The 27,653-nt window shown below is 44.2% G+C and overlaps 1 protein-coding gene across 1 annotated transcript in view; it reads right to left on the reverse strand.

Moving 5' to 3' along the window:
* Positions 1-260: 260 nt before the first annotated feature.
* USP14 (ubiquitin specific peptidase 14) overlaps positions 261-27,653 on the reverse strand; it is a 52,102-nt gene continuing 24,709 nt past the window's right edge. The window contains exons 9-16 of the mRNA XM_068237236.1: positions 26,924-26,997; positions 25,653-25,767; positions 21,343-21,408; positions 18,477-18,569; positions 13,613-13,738; positions 7,549-7,603; positions 5,688-5,795; positions 261-972 (exon numbers count right to left, since the gene is read on the reverse strand). Of these exons, the coding sequence (XP_068093337.1) occupies positions 821-972; positions 5,688-5,795; positions 7,549-7,603; positions 13,613-13,738; positions 18,477-18,569; positions 21,343-21,408; positions 25,653-25,767; positions 26,924-26,997 (789 nt within the window). The 3' untranslated portion in view covers positions 261-820. The remainder of the gene's footprint in view (positions 973-5,687; positions 5,796-7,548; positions 7,604-13,612; positions 13,739-18,476; positions 18,570-21,342; positions 21,409-25,652; positions 25,768-26,923; positions 26,998-27,653) is intronic.

Below are 27,653 nucleotides of genomic sequence, written 5' to 3' on the forward strand. Positions count from 1 at the left end.
ATTTGCACTTTTCTTAACTGTAGTGCCGCTTTAGAAATCCACGCTAAACTGCTGCTATTATATAGGATTTGAGAAGTTTCTTATCATGCAGAACAGTTCCTCTGCTGGTTAGAACAGTTTAAAAAAATCTGTTGGTAATGCTTTGATAAATCTGGCCCTCAAAGTCTTGAAGCCTAAATATCAGTGATATGGCCAGGCAGACTTCCCTTGCAGAGAAGCTGACAGCTTACCTGCAGTGCAAAGAAAGAGGTAATCAGAGACAGGATTGATCACAATTTTATTCTGAAGTCACCGAGGTGCCGGGGGCACCCCGGAACAGAATGTCAGATAAGGCTGGACACAGATGTGAGTGTGGCCACGTCGTCAGTCATGGGAAGCAGCACTGTTACAATGAGGCAACATTAATCCTTCCTCCTTCCTGGCAGTACTGTCAGATAAGGCAAGGACGGTAAGTACTGTGGTATAAACCATGCAATAGTAACAATGGATGAGATGTAGGTGTGCAATAAATATTTTTGGCCTCTGTTCCAGACAAGTAAAAAAATAGTTTTAGCACCACTGCACAGTGGCTGGCCATTTGGCATTACCAGATTCCAATTTTAAAATTCTATTAAGACTTTGTTAGAAAAGGATACTTAAACCAGAGACATTTTTTCTCAATAGAAATGATGGGGGTTCTCAAGCTCGGCAGGTCATGGTGAATTGCGCTATACAATTCATATCCTCCTCTAAAGCAAAAGTTCTGGCTCAGGAGAGTCTAATCGTGGAACATTTATTTCACACCTAAGAAAAAAAAATGACTAGAAACGGCAGAATGTCATTATTTTTGTTCAGTCTCCTCAGAAGCTTCGATTCGCCGCGGTCCGTAGAGTAGAACGTAAGCTATGTGCCAGTCTCCGCCTCCTGACAACCTCAGTATATCTTCCGGGGACACAATGCTCACTTTGTCATCATCAAATTTTATCCATTCATCTAATAGAGAGATTGAAGCACGTTAGGCAATTCTTCATTTCAAAAGGATTAAAGACATTTCTATATAATATGTTCATTATAGCTTGGACCTCAGCCTTTATGTCAAGGATACAGGTAAGACATAACAGGCATGGACTACAGAGAACTGGTTATTTGTAGTAACACTCATTCTACAAGATATCTCAGGATAGATATGCCAGGAGCTGCCATGGGTGAGTGATGTGTGGCCAGCCAGCTACAGGCAGAGGCCCACCCTGGAAAAGAGGCAAGCTAGGGGAGGAGGGCTGTGCCAGCAACACTGTTGAAGGTTGCCTGTTCCCCTGGGGATAAAGCACCTGTCACTCACCATCCTGCACCAGTTACCCATATAACTGTGAACATATACAGTATAACTAGTGTGCAGAGGAGCCATTCTAACACCAGCTGAAAAATAGGCACAGAGTAGGGAAGCTGGAGCTCACATGTGAGAATGAATCATGATGAAAACTGTAAAATACATATGCAGGTAGTACCCGGTTAACTTTTTTCCAACCGCGTCACCCCGATGGGCGTGGCAGCAGCCCCAGGACCGCCTAACGCCGATTGGCGTAAAGTCCTGGGGCTGTAATTTGCATGAGATCGCGCGCACATCTCGTGCTTGGAGGGCGGAGCTCCGCCCCCTCTTCAGTCTCCGAGTGGCTGTTGCCGCTCGGGAGACTGTTAGACGGCGATTACGCCGTCTATTTACACTGTGCAGTGCTGCGATCAGCAGCAGCGCTGCACTGGGGACAGCAGGCTGTCCCCCTGGGGGACAAGAGAGCGATCGGCTCTCATAGGCAGAAGCCTATGACAGCCGATCGCCGTAATTGGCTGGCTGTGGGGAGAGAGGGAGGGAATGGTCTTAAAGAAACAGGGATTTTTATAAAAAAAACAAAATAACAAAAAAAAAAAAACATGGGGGAGCGATCAGACCCCACCAACAGAGAGCTCTGTTGGTGGGGAGAAATCACTTGTGTGCAGTGTTGTGCGGCCCTGCAGCTTGGCCTTAAAGCTGCAGTGGCCAATTTTACTAAAAATGGCCTGGTCACTAGGGGGGTTTAGCCCTGCAGTCATCAAGAGGTTAATGAGCAAGATAGGGACTGTACGTTCCTTCTAACGGGGCCCATACACCACGATTTTCCCATCGATATACAGCAGATTCGATCACTGATCGAATCTGCTGTGAAATCGTCGTGCAAACGCTGACAGAGCGATCGATTTCCGTCTGAAATCAATCGTTCCCATCGATCTGTCCGTGTGGAAGATTTTTCTCGATCGCCAGCGGGTCGGGAGTGCGTCGATAGCGGCGTTCGAATGCCCAACGACTGACGCAATACAGCGGAGATACATTACCTGTTCCGGCCAGCGCGACTCCCTGGTCTCCGCTCCGGGCTCCAGCTTCACTGAACTTCCTGTCCCGGCAGGAAGTTTAAACAGTAGAGCGCCCTCTACTGTTTAAACTTCCCCTGGACAGGAAGTTCAGTGAAGCAAGCCAGCTGAACCGGAGACCAGTGCGGAGAAGAAGACAGTGGAGACTGGGGGAGTCGGCAAGATCAGGTAATGTATAGCTGGCGGGCAGTCGGCAGCTCCACAGATTGCAATCGGTTTCATGCTGAAATCGATTCACAATCTGTTTGCAGTAAAGGCAGCCATACGATCCCTCTCTGATCAGATTCAATCAGAGAGGGATCTATCTGTTGGTCGAATCTGATGGCAAATCGACCAGTGTATGGCTACCTTAAAGCTGTTCAGTTCTTAAAATGCTGTGGCACCTGTCCCTTGTACCTCCTTTGTGTCTCCAGTGCCCCCTACTGTCACCCCACTTGGTGTTTGTAAGTTGGGGACTACCTGTAATAAAAGTATTTAATTTAGTCTAACTGACAAAATAGTGCGCAAGCAAGCAGGCAGATTGGACATGATCTTTGTATGGATCCTCGTCAGGAAGTGCTTTCAAAAGGAGATGTAGTAGTCCAAAACTGGTCATGAAGAGGTTTGGAGGCATCATTAATAATAAACACTGACAGCTACATGGGAAATTATTCGTTTACAGTGCATCTTACTTTGGGACAAATGCACAGGATATGCATTTGTATACATCTATTTAAAATGTTGCATTTTTCACCATAGTGGTCGTTTAAACTCAACCAGTCCATATCATGTAACCTTAGCAAGATTAAAGGCTACTAGTATATGTTGTGGCAGTGACAACACCAGGTCAGAATTCTGAACATTTTAAAGAATGCCAGAGGTGACATGATGAGATAGACATGGGTATGTACAGTGCCTAGCACACAAATAACTAGGCTGTGTTCCTTTTTTTATTTATCTTCCTAATACAGTTAAACATCAAGTATGTAAGTGTCCATTTCTGTCTGAGTCAGACTACAGTGTGACCCTGATAAATGACAGCTATAAAAACACTATCCTAGCAGAAAATGGCTTCTGAGAGCAGGAGAGAGAAAGAGGGTCAATAGTTAATACATTTTAGCTCTGGCATACTTTAATGTGTCATGGAGCAAAAACGATAAAACAGAAAAAAACAAAAACAGAAAAAAACAAAAACAAAAAAAAACAAACTTAACCACTTCACCACTGAGGGGTTTTACCCCCTGAGCACCAGAGCAATTTTCACCTTGCAGCGCTCCTTCCATTCATTCGTCTATAACTTTATCATTACTTATCGCAATGAAATGAACTATATCTTGTTTTTTCCGCCACCAATTAGGCTTTCTTTAGGTGGGACATTATTCCAAGAATTATTTTATTCTAAATATGTTTTAATGGGAAAATAGGAAAAATGTGGGGGAAAAAAATTAATTATTTTTCAGTTTTCGGCCATTATAGTTTTTAAATAATGCATGCTACTGTAATTAAAACCCATGAAATTTGCCCTTTTGTCCCGGTTATAAAACCGTTTAAATTATGTCCCTATCACAATGTTTGGCGCCAATATTTTATTTGGAAATAAAGGTGCATTTTTTTCAGTTTTGCGTCCATCCCTAATTACAAGCCCATAGTTTTTAAATATTTATGTCAAGAGGGTATAACACTGTCACTTTATAAAGTTCAGTCCCTAAGGTAACTATTTATGGTTTTTTTTTTTTATTGTAAATTTTTTAATTACAAAAAAAAAAAAAAAATGGGGAGTGTGGGAGGTAATGAGTTAATTTTTAGTGTAAAACTAATTTATTTCTATGTAAAAAATGCTTAGGGTGTAGTTTTACTATTTGGCCACAAGATGGCAACAGTAACTTTTTGTTTATTGCCACCTGCGAGCGTCCAGTACTAGGAGGCTGTGAGCGTTTGTTTTTTTTCACAATGATCGCGCTGCCCATCGGAGAGCAGCGGATCATTGCGGGGCTTAGATCAACGAACAGGAATGGATTTTCCCGTTCATTGATCTTCGGGCGAGCGGGCGGCGGCGTGTTTACTAGCGGCGGGCAGCGTGTTTACGAGCGGGAGCGCGACAGCGGCGGGAATGCGGAAAGTACGGATTTCTCCGTCCCTGGGGGTTAAAGGATGGAATAAAGGGACGGAGAAATTCGTACGGGCGGGGGTAAAGTGGTTAAAAAGTGGATTTAAATATAAAATAAAACTGGAATATCTTAAGTCATTTTTTAGGAGCATGAGAATAGATACAATTGTTTATTTAATTAGTTTATTTTCACTTTGGGTGTCCTTTAACTACTTGAAGACCGCCTCACGCCAACGGGCGTGACTGCGGCGGCAGCCCCAGAAACGCCTAACGCCAATTGGCGTCAAGTCCTGGGGCTGCAGTTTCACAGGGAACAGCCACGAGCATGCGCGATCGTTCCCTGCCACTTCACGGAACGGAGTTCCGTGATTAGCCTGCTAGCAGGCTGTTTGTAAACAAAAGGGAAAAGAAATCCCCTTTGTTTACAACTGTACAGCGCTGCAGTCCCTGGCAGCGCTGTACGAGATCGGCGATCCCTGGCCTCCGATTGGCCGTGGAGCACCGTCCTCTCATAGGCTAATGCCTATGAGAGGCGGAACAGGACGGATCGCCGTCCTGTTCCAATTCTGATGGCGGAGGGGAGGAGGGAGGAAGAGAGAGCCTCATAGAGGCTGTGGGGAAAAAAAATAAACGGCTGCAGCGATCGGACCAATCCGGCGGCATGTCCCCTTAGGGCTCCTTAGCTGGGCTGTGCAGGATGTGCAGAAGGCTGAAAAGCCTGCACAGCCCGGTACTGCAAAAAATGTCCTGGTCGTTGGGGGGGGGGGGGGGGGGGGTTAGCACAGTGGGCGGTAAATTGGTCAGGATAAACATATGCCACTGCTAGATTATTTCTTAAAGGGTAAACCTCAGGGCCATCTTCCCGATTCTGTTTTTTCTACGTATTCAGGAACCAACCAGAAACAAGCAGCAGCCACAAATGCCTGAGAAGTCCAAACACAATTCTTAAACAATCAGGATGTCAAAGTTACTGCTTACAATTTACACTATTCAGAAATGGCAGCTGTCCTTGGAGGTTCACTACAGTCGTGCTTCCATAATTTATAGATCATTTCAGCTGGGGCACCACAAAGTGACCCCTTCTGCCATAACTGTATCAGCTACAAAGCACAGACCTGACCAGTGTCTGGCGGGTTTCACATAGATGTGAGTATTGACAAGTAAACCGACCACATGCTAAAGTATCCTAAAAGGTAATGTGTAACTAAGGAATTGGCCTTACCTGGTTTTCTTTTAACCCATGAAACATAGTGCCCAGATGAACTTGATCTGCCCTGATGAGTAAGAACTGCCTGCAGCTCATAGTAACCACAATTATTAGAACCAACATCTATAAATCAGCAAAAGAAGAAAACATTTCAATATCTGAATTTCAATTCATTAATAATAATAATAATAATAATAATAATAATCATAAAAAGGAGAAAAAAAAAAAAAAAGGTCAGTGACAGAACAATAGCTCAACAACAGATTAAGAGCATCTTGTAAGTACTGATGTCTTTTTCAGCAACCTCCATAAAGTCACACCTCAATTTGCACTGCCTGTCATGAGGCCTTTGTACAGCACAGACAACCAAAAACAAGCTGTTTTTAGGATCAGTTGAGACCCCGGTATGCAGTGCACTAACAAGGTACCGGAGCATACCATATTTTTTTTGAGTGGAGGGGAATGCAACAGAAAAGGAGCATATTGTAGTCAGCTGATTTCCACAGGGCTCATGAACAATAAGTGTTTGCAGGGTATTTGGTTCTAGGAGCAAAATGAGAGCTAGTGCAAGACTATGTACGGACTTCTTTCAAAAAAATGAAAGAGAAGGCAGCGTTCAAAAGACAAACATAAGGCACCCGTTTTAGCATGCATGCTCCATTTCAAGAGATTTGCAGAAAGAACAATTGACAGGTTTTTTTGAATCTATTTTAAGTCTTAGTTCGAGTCCGCAAGTGTCCGGGGGTCCGGGTGCCGCAAAGAGACCGTACGGGTCTCTGCGGTGGCCACAAGTTGCCACCAGTTGCGGATCCGGAATGTATCAGTTCTGGCTACTTTATTGTCCGGGGGTCCGGGTGCCGCAAAGAGACCGTCCGGGTCTCTGCGGTGGCCACAAGTTGCCACCAGTTGTGGATCCGGAATGTATCAGTTCCGGCTACAATAAAGTAGCCGGAACTAGATACATTGCATTGCCAGAAAGGCACCGCAAGCATGGGGGATACCGGCGTGTAGTCCGGGCCCCCCAAGTGGCATAGGACCGGTGCTGGAAGCATCCAGTGTGATGAGAAAAATAGCGCATGTTGGAAAAAAAGCCGGATCGTCCCGGAGCTGCGTTCCCGGATCGGATCCAGACGGCGCACGAGTGTGAATGGATACATTGATTAACAATATATCCATTCACCATCCGCTGTGTACGGAGCGTTCCGGGTCCCGGGAAGCCGGAGCTGGAACGCTAATATGAACCGACATTTTCACCTAGTGAAAATGTAAGGCTACATTCACAGTGGTGCGATGTAACAGACACACTAATGTGGAATATCGCACTACAATGTAAAACCTATGGGACATTGACAGTGCCTCCAGGAGGTGCAATCTAACAGAGTGCAGCAGCCCAACACACTGCATGCAGTGCATTACACGCATGTTCAGTGAAGCCTACTTTTAACTGACTGTATGCAACGCAAGAGTCATACAATATGCAGTGCGACTCTTCTGTTCCTGCTTTTCCAGGGAATGCAATGCAACTCCCAATGTGAACACAGCCTTGTAGAAAAAAAAAATCCATACTAACCAATTATTCTTGGCTTTAACTGAAAATTTCCTGAGTAAGGCTTGGTTCACACATGAATCTCTACATTTCCGGTTCAGTCCTGTTAGTTGCATCAGTTTTCTATCCGTTTTAACTGACAGGATCGGAACGGTACACCTTTTATGTATGAACACAGCCATAGAAAACTGATACAAAGCTGTCATGACTGGACACCTTTTCTGCTGGACCACAGCTTTGTAACAGTCATCACTAATTGTCACCCCATCCCCCAAATCTGTTTGTAACCTCAAATATTTCATCACAACACTTTTTTTTTTTTAATCTTACCATCAGGAAATGCAAATGGTTCATATTTAACTTCTTTTTGTGCCCCTTGCTTAGTCTAAAAAACAAGACATGAAAAAGCAAAACAATTAGTTTCATGTATAAAACTCCACTTTAAAACTAAACTCCACTCCAAAAAAACTATTTTGTTTGCTGGCAAGAGGAGACAGAGGATAGCTTCTTTGCCACATTGAGAGAGTGCAAGTTGCCAAGTCACTGGCCACAGGAGCAGCAACACCAGACAACTAAACTCATGAGGTTCACTGGTAGGATAGTCATAACATTACACCGCTTATAGATTATCACTACTTCAAATTACTAAGCAAGCATTGGCTTACGTGATAAGTTAAGTGTAATGGCATGTGCACAACACAGACATTATTAAACAACTGCAGCTACTCAGAAGGTGTTTTTGTTACTGGCTACGCATACTGATCCAAGATATCGTAACAGGTTTGTATAATTTAGTCTAGCCTCATAGAACAGTTATCACTGCGAGCCAATCATAGAGATCACAGAAGAAAACGAGGACGGGGAGACGATGAGACATAAAGAGACCAGAGCCACCTGTCCAGGTAGTGTGTTTAGATGCTGCACTGTAAATAGGGGATTTTGAGTTCATTCTGTTTTAAATTTACAGAATTTTAAGCAAAAAACATTGTAGATAGAGAAACACACACAGCAGTCACACGGAATTCACTTCCCTGGCTGCCATACACAGGACAGGAACTTCCTGCACGCTGGCTGTAATGTTCCTGACAGAGGAAGCAGCAGGATGGATGGAACTTGCCTGTGTGTAAGCACAAGTCTCCTACCTCATACAAGGATAACTACAGAGGTGATAACGTACCCCAGCTTGGCAGAATTTGATAACTACATTTTCAAGCTGCATTCATTTGCATAACTTTTTTTTTTGCATAATCCCTGCATCAACTGAATAATTTGTATCCCATTGACCATCCCTAGTACTAACCACAGTATACTGGGAGCACACCACAATACCTGGAGTTCTGGAGATACCCTGATCCAGTCTTCCAATCACACCCTTATCAAAGTTCCACAGCAACATAGGCTTGCCCATTTTTCCTTCCTAATATATCCCCCTTTAGAAAAGCGGGGATATTTTATATACAATAAAAGCTCTATATATTTTATATACAATATTGAATGTTCATAGTGCCTCTTTCCCTATAGAGAGCATAACAAGCTCAACTTGCCAGGAGCCAAGCAGTGTGTCTGTACAAACTGCTACCTGAAATTACCTCAAAAGGTCATGTGGGTGGCAAACATCTTAAGTCTGTAAATAGCTTTAAGCCTAATCTAGATAGAGCGATCTGGCGGCTCGATTAGCCGCCGGATCGCCTCTCCCGCATCCCCGTGCGTACCCGCCGCGTCCCGGCTCGTGCATCGGATTCGATACCCGCTCGTCCCCGCCGGCGCCGTTTATCTTCTGCTCGATACCCCGCTATTGTCCGCTCGCGGGGAATCGAGCAGCGGCGAGATCGGACCTGTCGGATCTTATCAATCGAGCCGCATCAGCGGCTCGATTGATAAGTAACATCGCTCCATGTGTACCTAGCTTTAGACTATGGCCTCAGTTCACTAAGCAGTTTAGACTAGTCTACTGATTGATGGTTTTAGTCTACTGATGGATTGGTGTAAACCAGCAATCAGTCGCATCAAAAGGGAATTCACTAATAATTAACGGCCTGGTTTAAAACAGTCGGTAATTAGGTCTAATTACCATGCGAGGTGTAATGCTGGGTACACAAGTTTTGCTTTTCCACTGGATAGATGCATTCGATTGATAAATTCCGTCATGTCCGATATTACGCTCGATCATTTTCCCGCTCAATTTCTCATAGAAGTGAATGGAAAAAAAAAAAAGAAATGATCGAGTGGAGAATCGAGCAGAAAAAAAACGTATCGTGTGTATCCAGAATAAAGATACGAGTAGCTATGACTGACATCCTTCTCCTGATGAGCTCTCCTCTGGATACAATTAAACTCCTGCATAATTTATTCAAAAAGCTCCATCCTCACATCTAAAATACCTCACAGAATTACTTTACAGACAGAAATCAGCTGGTCTAATCTCTGCCAGAAAAAGTGGGCGTGGTTACTTCTTGTTTGCCTTTGTAAATTGTGTAATTACTGAATGTTTTAGACCAGGTCTAAAAACAGGTCTAAAAGATTTGGTAATTATTAGTGAATTCCCTTTTCATGTGACTGATTTACACAAAATCATCAGTAGACTAAGGCCACATACACACATCAGACCATAGTCTTTTGAAAATGGAAGATCACAGACCAATTTTACCCCCTTCCATGTAGTATGAGAGCCAAACCTACACAGTCTATTCTATGGAGCTGAACTCCCCATCAGACAGAAATCTTTGCAAGATGCTGCACACAAAGATGCTGTAGACATTCAAAAGATCAGTATCTGCAAAAGCTCTGTTTTCCTGCCAAAGATCCATTCCTGCAAAATGCATTCATAGTCTATGAGATCTGCAGATCATCATACACACCTTGTTTAACAGACATTCATCTGCAGATCAGATCCACCAGGATGGATTTTCAGATCTGCAGAGGATTGTCTGATCTGCAGATGAATGTCAGATCTGCAGATCTCAGACTATGAATGCAATTTGCAGGAACGGATCTTTGGCAGGAACAGATCTTTTGCAGATACTGATCTTTTGTGTCTGTACACCATCTGTGTGTGCAGCATCTTGCAAAGATTTTTTTCTGAGGGGCACAGCCGTCTCAGCCATTAGGCAGCTATAAATTTTTGCCTAGGGCGACAGGAGGAGGGAAGAGCGCTGTTGCACTGAGTAGTGAGATAAGAAATGCCTCTCAGCTCACTCAGGGGTCAGATTACAACAGCAGCTAAAAGCTGCGCCTGACTCCACTCATAGCTGATTAATTCAGTTCCTTCAGCTCAATGATTCAAAGAACCACAGTAATGAATGAGTCAGTGAGAGAAGGCACTTGTCCCAGCTCACTCAGTTCCAGCTCACTCAGTCAGGGATCCATTGGAGTACAGCATCATCTTCTGAGTCCTGACTGATTAAGTCAGTTTCTCTCTCTCTCTCTCTGCTATTGGTAACTCCTTGGATTTAGAGAGACTTAGTGTAGCAGCCAGGCATGGACTGCCCCCCCAGGTCTCCTTTCATTCAGTGATTTAGGGCTGGTCCAGTGCCTGGTGTATTCAGGTTTGTTGTTGTAAGGCAATGTCAAACACTAGGCTAGCAGATAAAAGTGCAATTAGAGGGCAGGCAAGCTGGTAAATATACACAACATAATGCAGAGATTGCCTGGAGGGTCTGTGGGAAAACATCTGTCTGGTCTCTCACCATTGTTAAAATGACTGCCTGTGCAGATAAGGTGTTAAACAAGTGGAAAAATGTTGACAGTCCCTACACTCCAGGAGGGCTGCTTTCTGACTTGTGTGAGAGACCACCAGGGACAGGAATCCTATTACAGGTAAGTAGTCTGTGTAATGTAGGACTGCAATACAGATAAGCTCTCTGCTCCATCTCAGGCTATTCTAAGTTTCTCCACTCCGCCTCTCTCTGGGCTACTGCACGACAAAATAGCAATAGCAATCGCTAGCAGTTTGCGAATGCGACTTTGTGAAGCGATTTTTGAAAGAATCGCTCCAAAAAATTAGAAAAAATCCCAACGCTGCTGTGGGAACACCGTCATAGGGTAACAATAGCCCAGCCCTGATGAAGAGTCATGTGACGCGAAACTGGTCGGTGGGAGGAGCCTGACCCCGCACCACGCTACACTAGCGTCCCCCGCCACCATACACTGACAGAGTCAGCCGGTAATAGCAAGCGCTAACCAAAGGGCATGAGAGGGCTATGGCAGCCGAGTGCAGCAACCCATAAACAGGGGGCATGTGTGAGGTGGCGCTGAGGCGAAATACTGGGAAGCATTAAGAAGAGACTGAGCTCCCATACAAAAGAATACGATCGCTACAGTAACAGCCACAGATCATCTGGTGAAAAGAGCGCTCTGGCATTCAGTTGGGAGAAGCTATACCCTGTGGACTAACGCAAGTATAATGATCTATGATTAACGCTGGAGGAATGATGTCTGGGCAGCATTGTCTCTATGTGGCTTGCTAAGTCAACTAACCTGCCTTTTTGTGCTTAAACTGGCTAACCCATTTGTGCTGCAGCTTTGTGCTTTACATCCTGAACGGACTTATCCCCAATAGGGAGAGGCAGCTGCTGTGTGTTTGGTGGTGTGCTGTTGTGTGACAGTTGGGTGGTCTGGGCTTGGGTGCATGGAGCACAACGGTCCGAGGACAGACTCCATGCACGCAAGCCTAGCATCTATTGAGGGGTAATGTGGGCAGGCTCTGGTGGTTTTAATGTAGAGACTTTCTGCGCAGAAATAAGTTTTTAACTGATACCTGTGTATTGGTTCCAATTCAGGAGCCTGTTTGTGATTTGAATTATGCTGTGCAATAAAGTAATTGTTGTTTGAACCAAGATAATATGGAGCCTGAGGCCAATTAATAATTGTTCTGGTTATTGTTAAAATGACTGCCTGTGCAGATAAGGTGTTAAACAAGTGGAAAAATGTTGACAGTCCCTACACTCCAGGAGGGCTGCTTTCTGACTTGTGTGAGAGACCGCCAGGGACAGGAATCCTATTACAGGTAAGTAGTCTCTGTGTAATGTAGGACTGCAATACAGATAAGCTCTCTGCTCCATCTCAGGCTATTCTAAGTTTCTCCACTCCGCCTCTCTCTGGGCTACTGCACGACAAAATAGCAATAGCAATCGCTAGCAGTTTGCGAATGCGACTTTGTGAAGCGATTTTTGAGAGAATCGTTCAAAAAAATTAGAAAAAATCCCAACGCTGCTGTGGGAACACCGTCATAGGGTAACAATAGCCCAGCGCTTTTCAAATCACTGTTGATTTGAAAAGCGCTCAGAAGCACTCTTGGTGTGCACCAGCCTCCTTCATTCACCTTTGTTTTCCTCTTTCCCTAGTGCTGGCTGGCTGTGCCTTCTTGTCATACAGGAAAGCTAAATAAAAGTGCAATCCTGGTGGGGCAAACATCTTCTTCCCTCTCTTTCAGCTTTTCTCTCCTCATTATTTCTCTGCATAAGGGCTCAGACACACTATATGGTAGCGAAAGCAGGGATTAGTAGAGATGGTGGTGAAGGGGAGGGCATAGGTGTGTGTGTGTGTGTGTGTGTGTGTGTGTGTGTGTATATATATATAGTGTGTACTGTGTGTGTATAGTGCTGCATAATATGTTGGCACTTTATAAATACAATAAATAAATAATAAATTGTGTGTGTGTGTGTGTGTGTGTGTGTGTGTGTGTGTGTGTGTGTGTGTGTGTGTGTGTGTGTGGTGTTAGTGTGCGCATGTGTATAGTGTGTGTATGTATAGTGTGTGCGCGTGTGTGTGTGTGTGTGTGTGTGTGTATACTGTGTGTGGTGTGTGCGTGTGTGTATATACTGTGTGTGGTGTGTGTGGTGTGTGTATATACTGTGTGTGGTGTGTGCGAGTACATGCCGCAATAAGTATATTTTATGGTGAAACGCTCTGCTGCATTACAACTATTTTCTGGTGAACCCATGCCGCAATAAGTGTATTTTCTGATTTTCTGGTGAAACACTGCTGCATTATGATTATTTTTAGGGGTTTTGGGGGTGGGGGGAATGGGGCGCCACAGGATTTCTCGCCTGGAGTGACAAAATGGCTAGAGGCACCCCTGCTGATGGGGAGTTCAGCTCCATAGAAAAGACTGTGTAGAGTATGGCTCTCATACTACATGAAGGGTGGTAAGATTGGTTTGTGATCTTTAATTTTCCAAAGACTATAGTCTGATGTGTGTATGAGCCTTAAAACCATCAGTAGACTAGTTTAAACTGCTTAGTGAATTGAGGCCATATGTGGTCCACAGTGAACAGTGATCGGTGAATTAACACTCTTCCAAGCATTTGGAGAGTATTGTGGGAATGTTCATTAGCGGAATGTTGCTGACATGGGAAGAGTGAATACGTTCAGCACAGGGAACAGTGCTACTTACTTTTGCTACTTGTGTGGATACTTTATCATCCACATCCTTAAATTTTTCTCGGTAAGGAACCATATTCTCCTGTAACTCTGGTGTGCACAATTCATATATATCCAGCATCAAAGGAAACTTGACATCCTGTGGGGTTTAAATGCATTTTTGTTAAGTTAACTTATTGTACCAAATCACGCATACATCACTTGAGTTAAAGGGGCTCTGAGGATCTTAAAAAGATGCCCCCTGCAGCAGTCATGTGCCATGCCATCCTCCAATGATCCTCTGTTCCCCGCCGCCGGTCCAATTATTCCTCTGATGCTACTGCGGCTGTGAGACAGTAGCAGAAATGAAGAAAGACCGGGTCTCGACCTGGATTTTAGGCCAATTGGCCAATTTTTATTTGCAGAACCACAGTGCTAGAGCACAACGTTTCGACCAGATGGTCTTTATCAAGTGCTTACCAAGTATTTGTGCAACAATCACATATATAGACAATTAAAACACACCCCACTAAGGGGCGGGCACAACACTTAAAGAGACAAGCCACATTGTATTATTATTATCACAGGAAACATTTTAGATTATATGCCTCGTTCATGCCATTTGGCGCCAAAGTGCCAAGGTCATCAATCCACCTACTCTCCCTGCGCAACAAGGAGGCTTGGGGGTCCACACCCTCCTGTGAGAACACCTTTTCCAGCACACACCATCTTAGGTCGCCTACTGCATGTCCACATTCGAAAAAATGACGACCCACAGGGGATTCAAATTTATCCTTGGATTTATCATTATCCTCCTTTTTGTAATTCCTAATGCTACTCCTATGCTCATTTATCCTCCTCCTAGCATCCCTAGTAGTCTGGCCCACGTAGCCCATGCTGCAGGGGAACTTCAGCAAGTAAACAATATTTAACGTTGTACACGAAAAATTTCCTTTAATGTTCATTCTTGTTCCCGTAGTGGTATGCGTGGCATAGTCACCACGCATAATTGAGGAACAGTTCTGGCAATTCATACATGGGAAAGTGCCCCTGCGGCGAGGGACAAACGCAGCATCAGCGTTCCTCGAATCCTTTAGGTCAGCCCTCACTAGCTGGTCCCTGACACTTTTCCCTTTCCTGAAAACCATTTTAGGGGGGGCACAAAATACCCTAGAGAGCAAATGGGTCAGTTTCCACCACTGCCCAGGCACCCAACAGACATCGTCTAATGTCTGTTGCATGATTATCATACGTTAATATGAATTGTACCCCCTCCTGGTAATCATCTTTTTCTCTTTCCTCTTTCTCAGCTCCTTTCTATCCATGCTAGCTACATCAGCTGCTATTCTTTCCACTTCCTTACGTTGGTAACCCATTTCTACATACTCACCCACCATCCTCCTAGATTGTGCCACATATTTCTCATCACTAGATGTAATTCTACGGGCTCTAATCAGTTGACTTTTTGGAAGTCCCCTGATCAGAGATGGTGGGTGACAACTACTAGCCAGTAGTGAGTTGTTCCTATCTGTACTTTTGCGAAACAAATCTGTTTCAAAGTTACTCCCCTTGATCTCAATATCTACATCGAGGAAATGCAGTTTTGTAGTGTCGTATTCCAGGGTGAACTTAAGTGTATCATGGCAGAGGTTGAGACCATGAAAAAAAATCAAGCAACAGCTGTTCGGGCCCTAACCAGCAAAAAAACAGGTCATCAATATACCTGCAGAAGCCCCTGCTGTAAGTTTTAAAAAGATCATTCTCAAGCATAAATTTGGCCTCAAACTCTGCCATGTACACATTCGCCAAACTTGGCCCCCATAGGAACTCCCTGTACCTGTAGAAAAAAATCCTGACCACATCTGAAATAGTTAGATTTCAAACAGAATTCCAAAAGGGTTATTGCAAACAACATTTGGTCTGTATTACCACCATCTCTCTCAAAAACATTTCTCACTGCTGCCACCCCCTCGTCATGGGGAATGTTAGTATAAAGACTAACTACGTCTAAACTGACCAAGAATGTCACATCGTCCGCTCACAATTGTTCCAGAAATGAAAGAAAATGTGTGGTATCCCTGAGACATCTGGAATTGGACCAGACCTCAGGCTGCAGTACCGTATCTATAAACACTCCCAGCGGCTCCAAAAGTGAATTAACGGCAGATAAGATAGGCCTGCCAGGTGGATGTAGTAAATCTCTCTATGCACATATCCACGCTTGTTGAATACATCAAAGTTGATCGCATCCCCAGAGGCCTGAGAATTACTATTACCCCGATATTCTGCAAGGAGGACCCAGAATTTATGAAAAAATGGTATGGCATCCTTAATCAATGCTCAAAAGATTTGATGTACCTGACCATCCAGTATTTGCATCCAAAAGTGAATGAGCTTAGAAAATGACGAGGGGGTGGCAGCAGTGAGAAATGTTTTTGAGAGAGATGGTGGTAATACAGACCAAATGTTGTTTGCAATAACCCTTTTGGAGTTCTGTTTGAAATCTAACTATTTCAGATGTGGTCAGGATTTTTTTCTACAGGTACAGGGAGTTCCTATGGGGGCCCCGTATGCGCAAAGTTTGGCGAATGTGTACATGGCAGAGTTTGAGGCCAAATTTATGCTTGAGAATTATCTTTTTAAAACTTACAGCAGGGGCTTCTGCAGGTATATTGATGACCTGTTTTTTTGCTGGACAGGGCCCGAACAGCTGTTGCTTGATTTTTTTCATGGTCTCAACCTCTGCCATGATACACTTAAGTTCACCCTGGAATACGACACTACAAAACTGCATTTCCTCGATGTAGATATTGAGATCAAGGGGAGTAACTTTGAAACAGATTTGTTTCGCAAAAGTACAGATAGGAACAACTCACTACTGGCTAGTAGTTGTCACCCACCATCTCTGATCAGGGGACTTCCAAAAAGTCAACTGATTAGAGCCCGTAGAATTACATCTAGTGATGAGAAATATGTGGCACAATCTAGGAGGATGGTGGGTGAGTATGTAGAAATGGGTTACCAACGTAAGGAAGTGGAAAGAATAGCAGCTGATGTAGCTAGCATGGATAGAAAGGAGCTGAGAAAGAGGAAAGAGAAAAAGATGATTACCAGGAGGGGGTACAATTCATATTAACGTATGATAATCATGCAACAGACATTAGACGATGTCTGTTGGGTGCCTGGGCAGTGGTGGAAACTGACCCATTTGCTCTCTAGGGTATTTTGTGCCCCCCCTAAAATGGTTTTCAGGAAAGGGAAAAGTGTCAGGGACCAGCTAGTGAGGGCTGACCTAAAGGATTCGAGGAACGCTGATGCTGCGTTTGTCCCTCGCCGCAGGGGCACTTTCCCATGTATGAATTGCCAGAACTGTTCCTCAATTATGCGTGGTGACTATGCCACGCATACCACTACGGGAACAAGAATGAACATTAAAGGAAATTTTTCGTCTAAAACGTTAAATATTGTTTACTTGCTGAAGTGCCCCTGCAGCATGGGCTACGTGGGCCAGACTACTAGGGATGCTAGGAGGAGGATAAATAAGCATAGGAGTAGCATTAGGAATTACAAAAAGGAGGATAATGAGAAATCCAAGGATAAATTTGAATCCCCTGTGGGTCGTCATTTTTTCGAATGTGGACATGCAGTAGGCGACCTAAGATGGTGTGTGCTGGAAAAGGTGTTCTCACAGGAGGGTGTGGACCCCCAAGCCTCCTTGTTGCGCAGGGAGAGTAGGTGGATTGATGACCTTGGCACTTTGGCGCCAATTGGCATGAACGAGGCATATAATCTAAAATGTTTCCTGTGATAATAATAATACAATGTGGCTTGTCTCTTTAAGTGTTGTGCCCGCCCCTTAGTGGGGTGTGTTTTAATTGTCTATATATGTGATTGTTGCACAAATACTTGGTAAGCACTTGATAAAGACCATCTGGTCGAAACGTTGTGCTCTAGCACTGTGGTTCTGCAAATAAAAATTGGCCAATTGGCCTAAAATCCAGGTCGAGACCCGGTCTTTCTTCATTTGGACTGTTGTTGCACCCTTGGTGTATACGGGTGTGGACTGGTTGACTCCCTGGTGCTGTATTAAGAAGTGGGGTTGTAGCATCAAGGTTATACCTTAGACAGTAGCAGAAAGCCACAGTAAGCTCCCGGAGAAGCGAGCGAGCACTATTCGTCTATTTAGACGAATAATTGGGCCTGGACTGGCGGCGGGAAATGGAGGATCGTAAGAGGACGGCACGGGACTTGACAGCTGCAGGGGGCCGATAGAAGCCCCAGGTGTCAGTTTTTGTTTTTTTTAAAGATCCACAGAACCCCTTTAAGAGTAGTTTAGTCATTCAAGTGGGAATGCACACGCATGCTTGCTGCAAAACCTCTGTATTTATACTTACCTGGATCATCTACAGCCCCATGAGGTCAGTGGGTTCCCTCGTCATCTTCAGCCGCTCTGACCTGCTGCTATCTGGCCCGGTAAACCGGCCAGTCGTCCCCTTAAGTGCATGCATGGCTCGTCCATGTGCGCTCCCCGCAAGCTGCCTACGCAGTATTACTGTGAAGGCACAAAAAGCTCCCAGGTGCAGAAGTGCAAGGGGGGGGGGGCGTAGGAAGGAGTGCGTGCACAGCCTAGCTGCACATGCATTGAAGAAGAGGTGGCTGGCCCAATTACCGGGCCAGAAAGCGGCACAACGGAGTGACTGAGGAGGAAGGCAAGGGACTCCACGGACCTCATGGGGCTGGAGGTAGCTCCAGATAAGTATAAATTAAGGCTATTAATAGATCTCAGGTTCTCCAACTCTAGTTATAGGCATGGAAATATAAAAGAACAATACAAATGTACATGCAAAGAGTAACATATTACATGTATCCTATTTTCCTGACACAAAGATAAAACAAACCTTGAGAACTTTGGCATTCACAGACTCCTTCTCTTTATAAAAGAATCGGACCATCTGGATAGTCAAGTAGGCAGGCAGACGGCTTATTCTGGACTGCAAAGGAACAATTCAAATGTTTGTTAATTCACTATTCAGACCTTGCTGGTGGCAACTTCTTATACATTCAGACTTCCTGTTATAAGAAAAGAAACGTCTCCCAAGTGTCCTTATTACATGCTGAATAATTCCAAACGTTACATTATTGAAGTGAACTGCTACCTTAAAGTGTATATGTTCAAATCCTGAGACGTGTAACACCCCCCCCCCCCCCCCCCCCCCAACATACAGGTTGCCATAGTTAGTATTGCGGGGGTGCAGATCAGTCTAGACCATACATGTCACCTCTGGCCCATGGCCCTCTGAGCCATCAGATTTTGCCCTCAGATCATTTTCCCACTTTGCATTATGTTTGGCCCACTCTAGGACCACCATAGAAGCTATATTGGAGGGTAACCCATAGATCACCAGGGAAGACATATGGTGAGGGGGACAGCACTAGATCCCAGGAACTATATAGGAAAAGGTAGGGGGCCACTAGACACCAGGAAACTGTATAGGGGAAGGAGGGGGCATCTATACACTCGGAAATTGTATAGGGGAGGGAAACCCACTAAACATCAGGAAATTGTATACATGAGGGAGGAACTGTATAGGGGAAGGCGGGGGGCTATTAGACATCAGAGAACTTTATAAGGGAGAGAGGTGGCCACTAGACATTGAGGTCAGCCCGTAACTTGGGCCCAGAGCTCAATTTCAGCCCACTTTCTATTTGAGTTCGACACCTCTGGTCTAGACAATGGAAGCGCGATGGGGGCACACAGATGGCCAGACACGTGTAGTGCACCTCGGCTGGGGCCCTAATACTGGCCAAAATTGCAGACTAATGGAGTGGCTGGCAACAACTGTGTACATGGGGCTGGAGGAAGCCCGAGGTAGAGTATCAATTTTTCATAATTCATCTCAGGTACTGTTTAAGATTGTATAAGAAAGCATTTGGACAATTGTATTATATCAGTGTAGTATAAGCTTAGGACTGCAAAGAGGTGGGTTTGAAGAATCCTATTAAAACACAGGGAAGGATACAAAAGGTGACAAAACCGAGAGCCCAATATAGTGTAGTATGTCAAGAGAAAAGCACGTAATGCGAAAATATGAGAAAGTTATACTCACAAGTCTGGGTTACCACACAGGCAACCACTGACGGTGCAGGTGGGGAGAATTGTCACCTGACCCCACTCAGGTATAAGAAGTCGCTCTCTGTAGATCGGAAGAAATGGGGATACACCCCTCCACCCTAGGTGGACTAGATATTCGAATAGCGGGTTGTAACAGAGGCGCCAAATTAGAATAAAATGGTTAAAAACCGTTTAAAAAGGAGGGGGGTAGGTGGACGCCACCCTCCGGTAAATATTGAACAGCCAACGAGTCGTTGTAAATAGACAAATTCATTACAAGATCTCCAAGTATGCAACGCGTTTCACGGGTCAACCGCCCGCTTCATCAGGCAATCAAAATTTGGAGGTACACGATGCTGTGTTAGTCTCAGAGCCAAGTGCCTACTGTAGGCACAGTAGGCGCTTGGCTCTGAGACTAACACAGCTTCGTGTACCTCCAAATTTTGATTGCCTGATGAAGCGGGCGGTTGACCCGTGAAACGCGTTGCATACTTGGAGATCTTGTAATGAATTTGTCTATTTACAACGACTCGTTGGCTGTTCAATATATACCTGAGGGTGGCGTCCACCTACCCCCCTCCTTTTAAACGGTTTTAAACTATTTTATTCTAATTTGGCGCCTCTGTTACAACCCGCTATTCAAATATTAAAAACACAGAGTATACAATGCCCAGTCTCTGTGTCCGTACAGTGCCCCCCAGTCTCCCCCGTGCTCTGCTGTCCCAAAAAAAAAAAAAAAAAAAAAAAAAAAAAAAAAAAACCATGCTAGCGACAGGCAGATTGTCGCTAGCTGGCTGTTTACCTGAAGGTTGTCTGTCACCACCGCTCCCCCGCCTCCTGTACAGCGCGGCTCCCTGCCGGTGTCCCTTCCCTCCCCCGTAAGCTTCCTCCAATCGGCTTACAGAGGCAGTGAGGGAAGCGACACAGGCGGGAAGCCGTGCTATAGAGGAGGCGGGGGAGCGGCGGTGACAGACACTACTTTGAAAATCAGTTGTCCTTTCAGTTATAACAGAGTAACTGATTACATGTAAATGGGGCCTAACTAACCGGAGAACAGAAAGTTAGATTTTTACCTAGGTAGAGGTAAACCTGTGGATGGTCCAGAGGCTTCCCATATCCTACTTGACCCCGCTGTTACCGTGCGTGGACCCTCTGTACATATCAGACAAGAGCTTGCTAGATATGTTCTTGTTGCTGCGTTCCCCATCTGTGCCTATGTGAATGCGGCCAAACTACACAGTAAACTAAAGCCACTCATTTGCTAGGAAGCTACTTTGCAGGTGTAGCTGTAATCACGCAGGCACAGTATGGGCGTGGTTGTGAATTCCACTTATTAAGAACCCTAATTTTTCCCAGTCTAAATGTCAAGTTGTATGCATGAAGTGTCTGCTTGCATGCCGATTAGTACAAGTAGGCCAATCCTAAAGGGGAAACCTTGACAAATCTGTTGGGTGGGCTTACATGTAAGAATGCTGCAGCCCTTTTGGAGAGCTAAGATCTTCCATTTTGTTTGGCAGTTTTTATTGCTGTGTGCTCTGCGTTGGGGCAAGTGTAAGCAAGGGTTAAAATGTATTTGCAGGTATACCATTACATATTTAACAAATATATCATTAACTACAATACACATTGAACAATTATGGATGAGCACTTACAGTTTTATTATATAAAGCATTTCTTTGCAGTGACGGTGAATGTTTGGTGATCTCCTCTTGGAGGCGCTAGAAAATGAAACGACAACATGCTTCAAAAAGTAGTCTATTGCTACTTTAAAATAATAACTTAAAATCAGTTATGTTAATACGACACGATGATTAGATTTGAAAAAAAAAGTTATGACACATTGCAGCTCTTTATACAGCTTATCAATACCAATCTGCATCTACAGAGCACTGAAGAGTACTTTCCATTGTTCAGGTTTGCTGGGGACAAGTATAGCAGCAATAATAATACAAAACTAGATCAGTAGGTTTAAAGAGTAACTGTCAGGCTGCAGAAGCTAATTTAAACCTCTATTCTCCTGTGTTAAACAGTTTAGACAGAAGCCAAAAAGACATTACTAAAGATAAAAATCTCTCTTACATTTAATGTGTTCTTATCAGCAAAGCTAAGCTCCTAAGGAGGACGCAAGCCGCATTCCATACTGCAAAGCATTCTGGGGCCCTCCCCTCGGCTGCTAAGGAGAAGACGGGATCAAGTTTCAGCAGCTTCTAACTCAGTCCAGCCACAGCACAGATAAATCTCCGGGGCAGAGTACACTGCAGGAGTCAGCTATTGTTCCTAGCCACATGGCTCATTAATATTCACTGCACACTGTTATTCTGTACGAGCTGTTCTGTGATCAGAAGCAGGCAGGACATGACGACACATTTGGCTTCACAAACATGGAACCTGCCATGGGCTGTCAGGAGCATCATTCTCTGCATATACTATATAAATATTCTGTGAAATCCAAACGTGGACAGTGAAATGCATATGTAATGTAAGTACAGCCAATCTTTAGCTACTGATATATGTGTTTATTTTCTCTGAGACCTTATACCTAACAGCTCCTCTTTAAGCAACCCTTAAGTTGTAAGCTTATTTGTCAGGACCCTCTTCCTTGCGTGCTCTTCCGTGCCATCATTTGGACTCAGTGAAGTCTCTTCTATAGCCCTACACTGCAATCTGTGCACCATTGTTTATGGTTGCATAACTATTCTGTGTACAGTTGTTTAACGCTGTAATGTCCCTATGTAGCCTTATTAAATGTCATAATGTCTTCCTTAGCCATTGTTAAGTGCTACATAACATGTCATGTATAAAGAACACTGAATAATAATTTCCAAATAAAATTACAAGTCTGCCCACAATTTGTCCAAAATGCAGGACCAAACAGCGTCACTTCAGCACATGGGGCAGAGCTGGAAAAAATACGCTTTGAAGAAGACTCAGCATTATATTCAGTGTTAACACCTTAGGCCCCGTTCACATCACACGCAGATGGGCGTGCGATCAGGACGCAGCGCGTATGATTGCACGCCACCTGCCTTTCCATACGGTGCGTGGCCGATCCCATTCACTGTAGTGAACGGGTCAGCCACGCGGTTTGCCCTAAAATGCATGCAGCATGCGTTCGTGCACCGCACTGGTACGCAACCCATGCAATGTGAACATCAGACAGTGCAGTCTATGCACTTCTGATGTTAGTGCGTGTCTGCCTCCTACACGCTTTGCCAAAATACGGATGACAAAAGCGTGTAATGTGAACGAGGCCTAACGATCATGCATTCCAATTGTTAAAAACTCATCTATAGTTCTGCTAAGAAAAGAGGCTTACTTGAATCCAACATTTTAATGCAGTGTTCTCCCCAGATTTTTTTTCCAGCCGGGTGGCATGAAATAGTAGCCGGGTGGGGCGAGAGGAGAATGCAGGGCCGGTGCTTCGGTGAGCAACTCTGCTTACAGCATAGGAGGAGGTGAGCCGATGACAGCCAGGTGCTCACCAAAACTAGCCGGGTGGAGCACCCGGCTAAAAGAGCCTGGGGAGAACACTAACGCTTCCTCCCTCTCATGTGAATTTATAATAAATATATATATATATCTAATTTGATAAGTTACAATTACAGCAGATAAATGCAGACACTGGAGTACCGCTGGTGGCAATAGTGACCATTCAACCATTAAAGTGGGGTGAAAAAATATTTCAAAGGGTAATGTATACACCAAAAAAAGTATTATTCAAAATGGCAAGCATTTTGAAAACTGGTCATTACCTTTATTAATCACCAGGTTGATCTGTTATGTCTGAACCCAAGGAGGAGAAACTTGTCAGCTATTGCGATTTTGGGTGTGATTTTAATGCCATTGCGATTATGGAGCTAAACATGGATGCTTACCCAGGATGAATATACAGACTAGGCTTAAGTCACAGGAAAAGCAAAATAAGGTGTTACAGGTACAGTACACATTTAAAGGAATACTGTAGGGGGGGGGGGGGGGGAAATGAGTTGAACTTACCCGGGGCTTCTAATGGTCCCCCGCAGACATCCTGTGCCCGCACAGCCACTCACCAATGCTCTGGCCCCGCCTCCGGTTCACTTCTGGAATTTCACACTTTAAAGTTTGAAAACCACTGCGCCTGCGTTGCCGTATCCACGTTCCCGCTAACGGCACCAGGAGCATACTGCGCAAGCAGAGACCATACGGGGCTTGCGCAAGTACGCTCCTGGTGACATCAGTGGGAGCGAGGACACGGCAACGCAGGCGCAGTGGTTTTCAGACTTTAAAGTCTGAAATTCCAGAAGTGAACCGGAGGAGTGGTCAGAGCATCGGTGAGCAGCTGCCGGGCACAGGATGTCTGCGGGGGGCCATTAGAGGCCCCGGGTAAAATAAACTCATTTGCCCCTGACCCCCCCCTACAGTATTCCTTTAATGTGAGGTTGACAAATCATGCATTTTCTTAATTTATCATATATAGAGCTTAATCCCACTTTATGTCAATTGAACAGCAATAGTGTGCTACGTACAAATATAAAAAAAAAAAAAAAAAAAAAAATAACACCCACAGAGAACATTGGATTATAGAAGATGTAAGAACCTGTGCAGTATTTTATGAAAGAAGTTACACATAGGCAGAACAAGATGAACATTTTGAAGTCTTTATATTATATTTATTTATAATCATAATTAACTTTTGGTAACAGTGCTTTCCCATTGAGTGCATGTTGCTGTAGTGCATTTAGCAATATTAATACTCCATTTTATAGCTGCTTTCAATCATGGATTATTAGGACTGCCATACAAATGCCAGAGGTGTCATAATCTATCAAGTACCCTTAGGCTGCTTACACACAGGGACGTTACAGGCGCACGTTAGTGCGCCTGTAACGCTCCCCCAACGCACAGCAATGTAACAAAAGTGGGCTGTCCACACAGCCCACGTTGCGTTACATGTAACGCTGCACGTTGTCCGGAAAGTGCAGCATGCTACGGCGTTAGAGCGGCTATAGCCGCGTTAGACTGTTTGCACATGCTCAGTGGGGGGCGGAGAGGAGGCGGGGAGAGCCAGCTACAGTAGCCGCGCACATGGCTACTTAATATTCACTGCACTGGCGGCCGCTGATTGGCCGGCGGGACCACGTGATGCGGAGTGTCTCGCTCCGCATCACGTGGTCCCGCCGGCCAATCAGCGCCACTCTGGGAGACCTTATAGGGATAGAGCCGCCTAATGCGGCTCACTCTACCGTCCTCTCTTGCAGCACCATACGTTGTTAGGTGCACGTTATGCGACCTTAACGTAGCACCTAACGCAACGTCTTGGTGTGCAAGTAGCCTAAATCAACAGGTCAGGTCTATTAATAGCATCTGGGCATACAAAGAAAAATGTAATGATTACATAGTAAAAACACAGGCAGAGGAAGCTATGAGCTTACTGTCAACTGTGGTATTACAAGAGATTTAAAAAGGTTTTCTTTACTCAGCAAGATATAAAAAACTTGATATTTGTTTTGAGCTGTACATGCTGACACTTTTCAGCTTGCAAAACTTGCCAATCCAGAAGATGGAGATCCAAGCAAATACATGTGGGTACTAAGCCTAATAAATTGAATTGACACTAATACTTATTCCTTTAGAACAGTATGAGGGCCCAATCACACTTAAAAGCACAAAAACGGTAGCGCTACGCTGTAAAATCACTGTACACTTTCGTGATTCCCTGCGACTGATCAGCGCTTGTAAAAAGCACTGTACCGTGATCGCTCGAGCACCGTGGCAAATTGCTGCAGGTAACATGTGTTGTGATTGCTTTTAATCGCGAAATGCCCGCAACCAGCAGCAAGTGCGGCAGGGAGATCACTGCCATTAGGGGTCTATTGCGCTAGCACTTTAAAAAGTGCCAGCGCTTTGGCGATTGGCAGGAATAATCCTAGTGAGAATGGGCCCTGATACTCAGCAGAATTAAAATAAAAAATGCAATTCTCACCAGCTTAAGTCCAGTAAAAAGATATTTTACTTCTTGATTGATGAAACAGCTGAGCTGTAACTGGTTCTCTTTGCTTTTTGTTACCTCTTCCTCTTCGGATTCTGTGCATTTCATGCTTTACAAATATAGCTAAGGAAAACGGTAGACGATACTGTGCAAGTGCCAATGTAGTGGGTGGCATATAAGATATAAGGCACAATCTAATTGAGAAAAAAAATAGACATTAAGAGCTAGCAATAAATAGATTTGTTACCCTTCCCCAGGTCATATCACAATATGGTGAGATTGTTGAAAGGTTTGTAAACTAGCGGTCATGCTACTACAGTTATACGCACTCTCCGCAAGGAGAGAGAGAGAGAGAGAGAGAGAGAGAGAGAGAGAGAGAGAGAGAGAGAGAGAGAGAGAGAGAGAGTCAATTGGGGGAAAGTTTTATAATTGCGAAGCTCATTTGGATCTGGTCTCGGCAAAGAGGATCCACTTAAGTAGGTTTAGCGTGCTCTGAGTCATGCGATTTTGCTAAAATATTCTTGCTATGCCATCTGGTCTGACTAGTCAAAAAGCAGTTAGCTCTACTAAGTTTGGAAATGGGTCTCTGTACTTATAGATATTGCCAATTTAAGCAAGACTTTTTTTTGGACAGAGATTTTTGTATGAGTGACTATTTAATGCAACTAACCAGTGCTAGTAGGTAAGGTCATTGTTTAAAAAAGCATGCCTCTTTGCGCTTTCCACAGTGTCTGAAGCTTGTCACCAGAGGGCAGCACAATGGAGGGTAGACCGCTCAGAAGAAGCTCTGACCATGTGTGCAGTCTCAAACTATTATATGATCCCAAATTGTGTCCAAAATACTGAGCCCCGCTATGGCTGTAATTCTCAGTATGGCTTATGGAGGGGCCCAAGTGATCAGTGCAGCCCAGAAATGAGCTGATCATATATTTTTTATCAGATCCCAGCTGGAATTATGCAATGCCCTCTACGTTGACTCCTCATATAAGGACCTGCACTGCCTGCAGTTTGTACAGAGCGATGTGTGCAAAGAAAAAAAATAAATAAAAGAGACAAAAGAATACACACACGGAGCACAGGCGTTAAAATGCTCTCTGTACACTGAATACTACACTGAGCTGAAGTTGGAAAATGCAATACAATTAAGTGACTGGGCAAGTAACCGATTCAGGCACCTAAAACATTATTTCAGATCAAATTCAGGTAATAACAAATGCCTGATTGTGACTGGTATTTCTCAAACCACTGCACCATAAAAAGGATACGCAGATTCAAATTCAATGCCGAAAAACTGATCAATAAAGCTCTTCTTCTTTGGTGCAGCAGCTCCTGAACCGGCCTGGGAGACAAAATAAAAAGTCCAGTTAAAAGATCATCAGGTATAAATACATTAATAGTGCACAGACATGTCTTGCTAGAAAGTAAAGACTAAAGAGGACCTTAAAAATCAGTTTTGCACATCGGGAGCAAGTAGCACTGGTCAGTGGAAGGTTAAGCATTCCATCTTGCATGTATGTTTAATAATAATAATAATAATAATAATAAGTTTAGAAAAGGGACTGTAACCTGCAAAAAAAAGATTTTAAATGTAAAATTTCACTTTAAATGGAAATTTCACTTATGAAATTGCCACAGGATGAACTGTAAGCAAGGACTGAACTTCATCCCAATCAGTAGCAGATACCCCCTTTCCCATGAGGCATCTTAACCTTTTTTTCAAATAGAACAGGGTGGCTGATACTGAGGTGAAACCCTTCCCACAGAGTGATGTCAGGACCTAGATCCTGACAGTTTGCCGTCTTTGAACCTTGTTGCATTGTGGGAAATAACAGCTGTTAGTGGGTGTGGTTATAGATAATAGCAGTTGCCGTCTAGTTTTTTTTTTCTTGTCGGCTAGTAGTAAAGATGATGACATGCAGGCTCATTGTGGTTTAATCAACATGAACAAATTAGATGGTGAATATCAATAATTTATTGATCTCTCTTCTATTTTTT

Source organism: Hyperolius riggenbachi, chromosome 5 (genome assembly GCF_040937935.1).
Source record: "Hyperolius riggenbachi isolate aHypRig1 chromosome 5, aHypRig1.pri, whole genome shotgun sequence".
NCBI lineage: Eukaryota > Metazoa > Chordata > Amphibia > Anura > Hyperoliidae > Hyperolius > Hyperolius riggenbachi.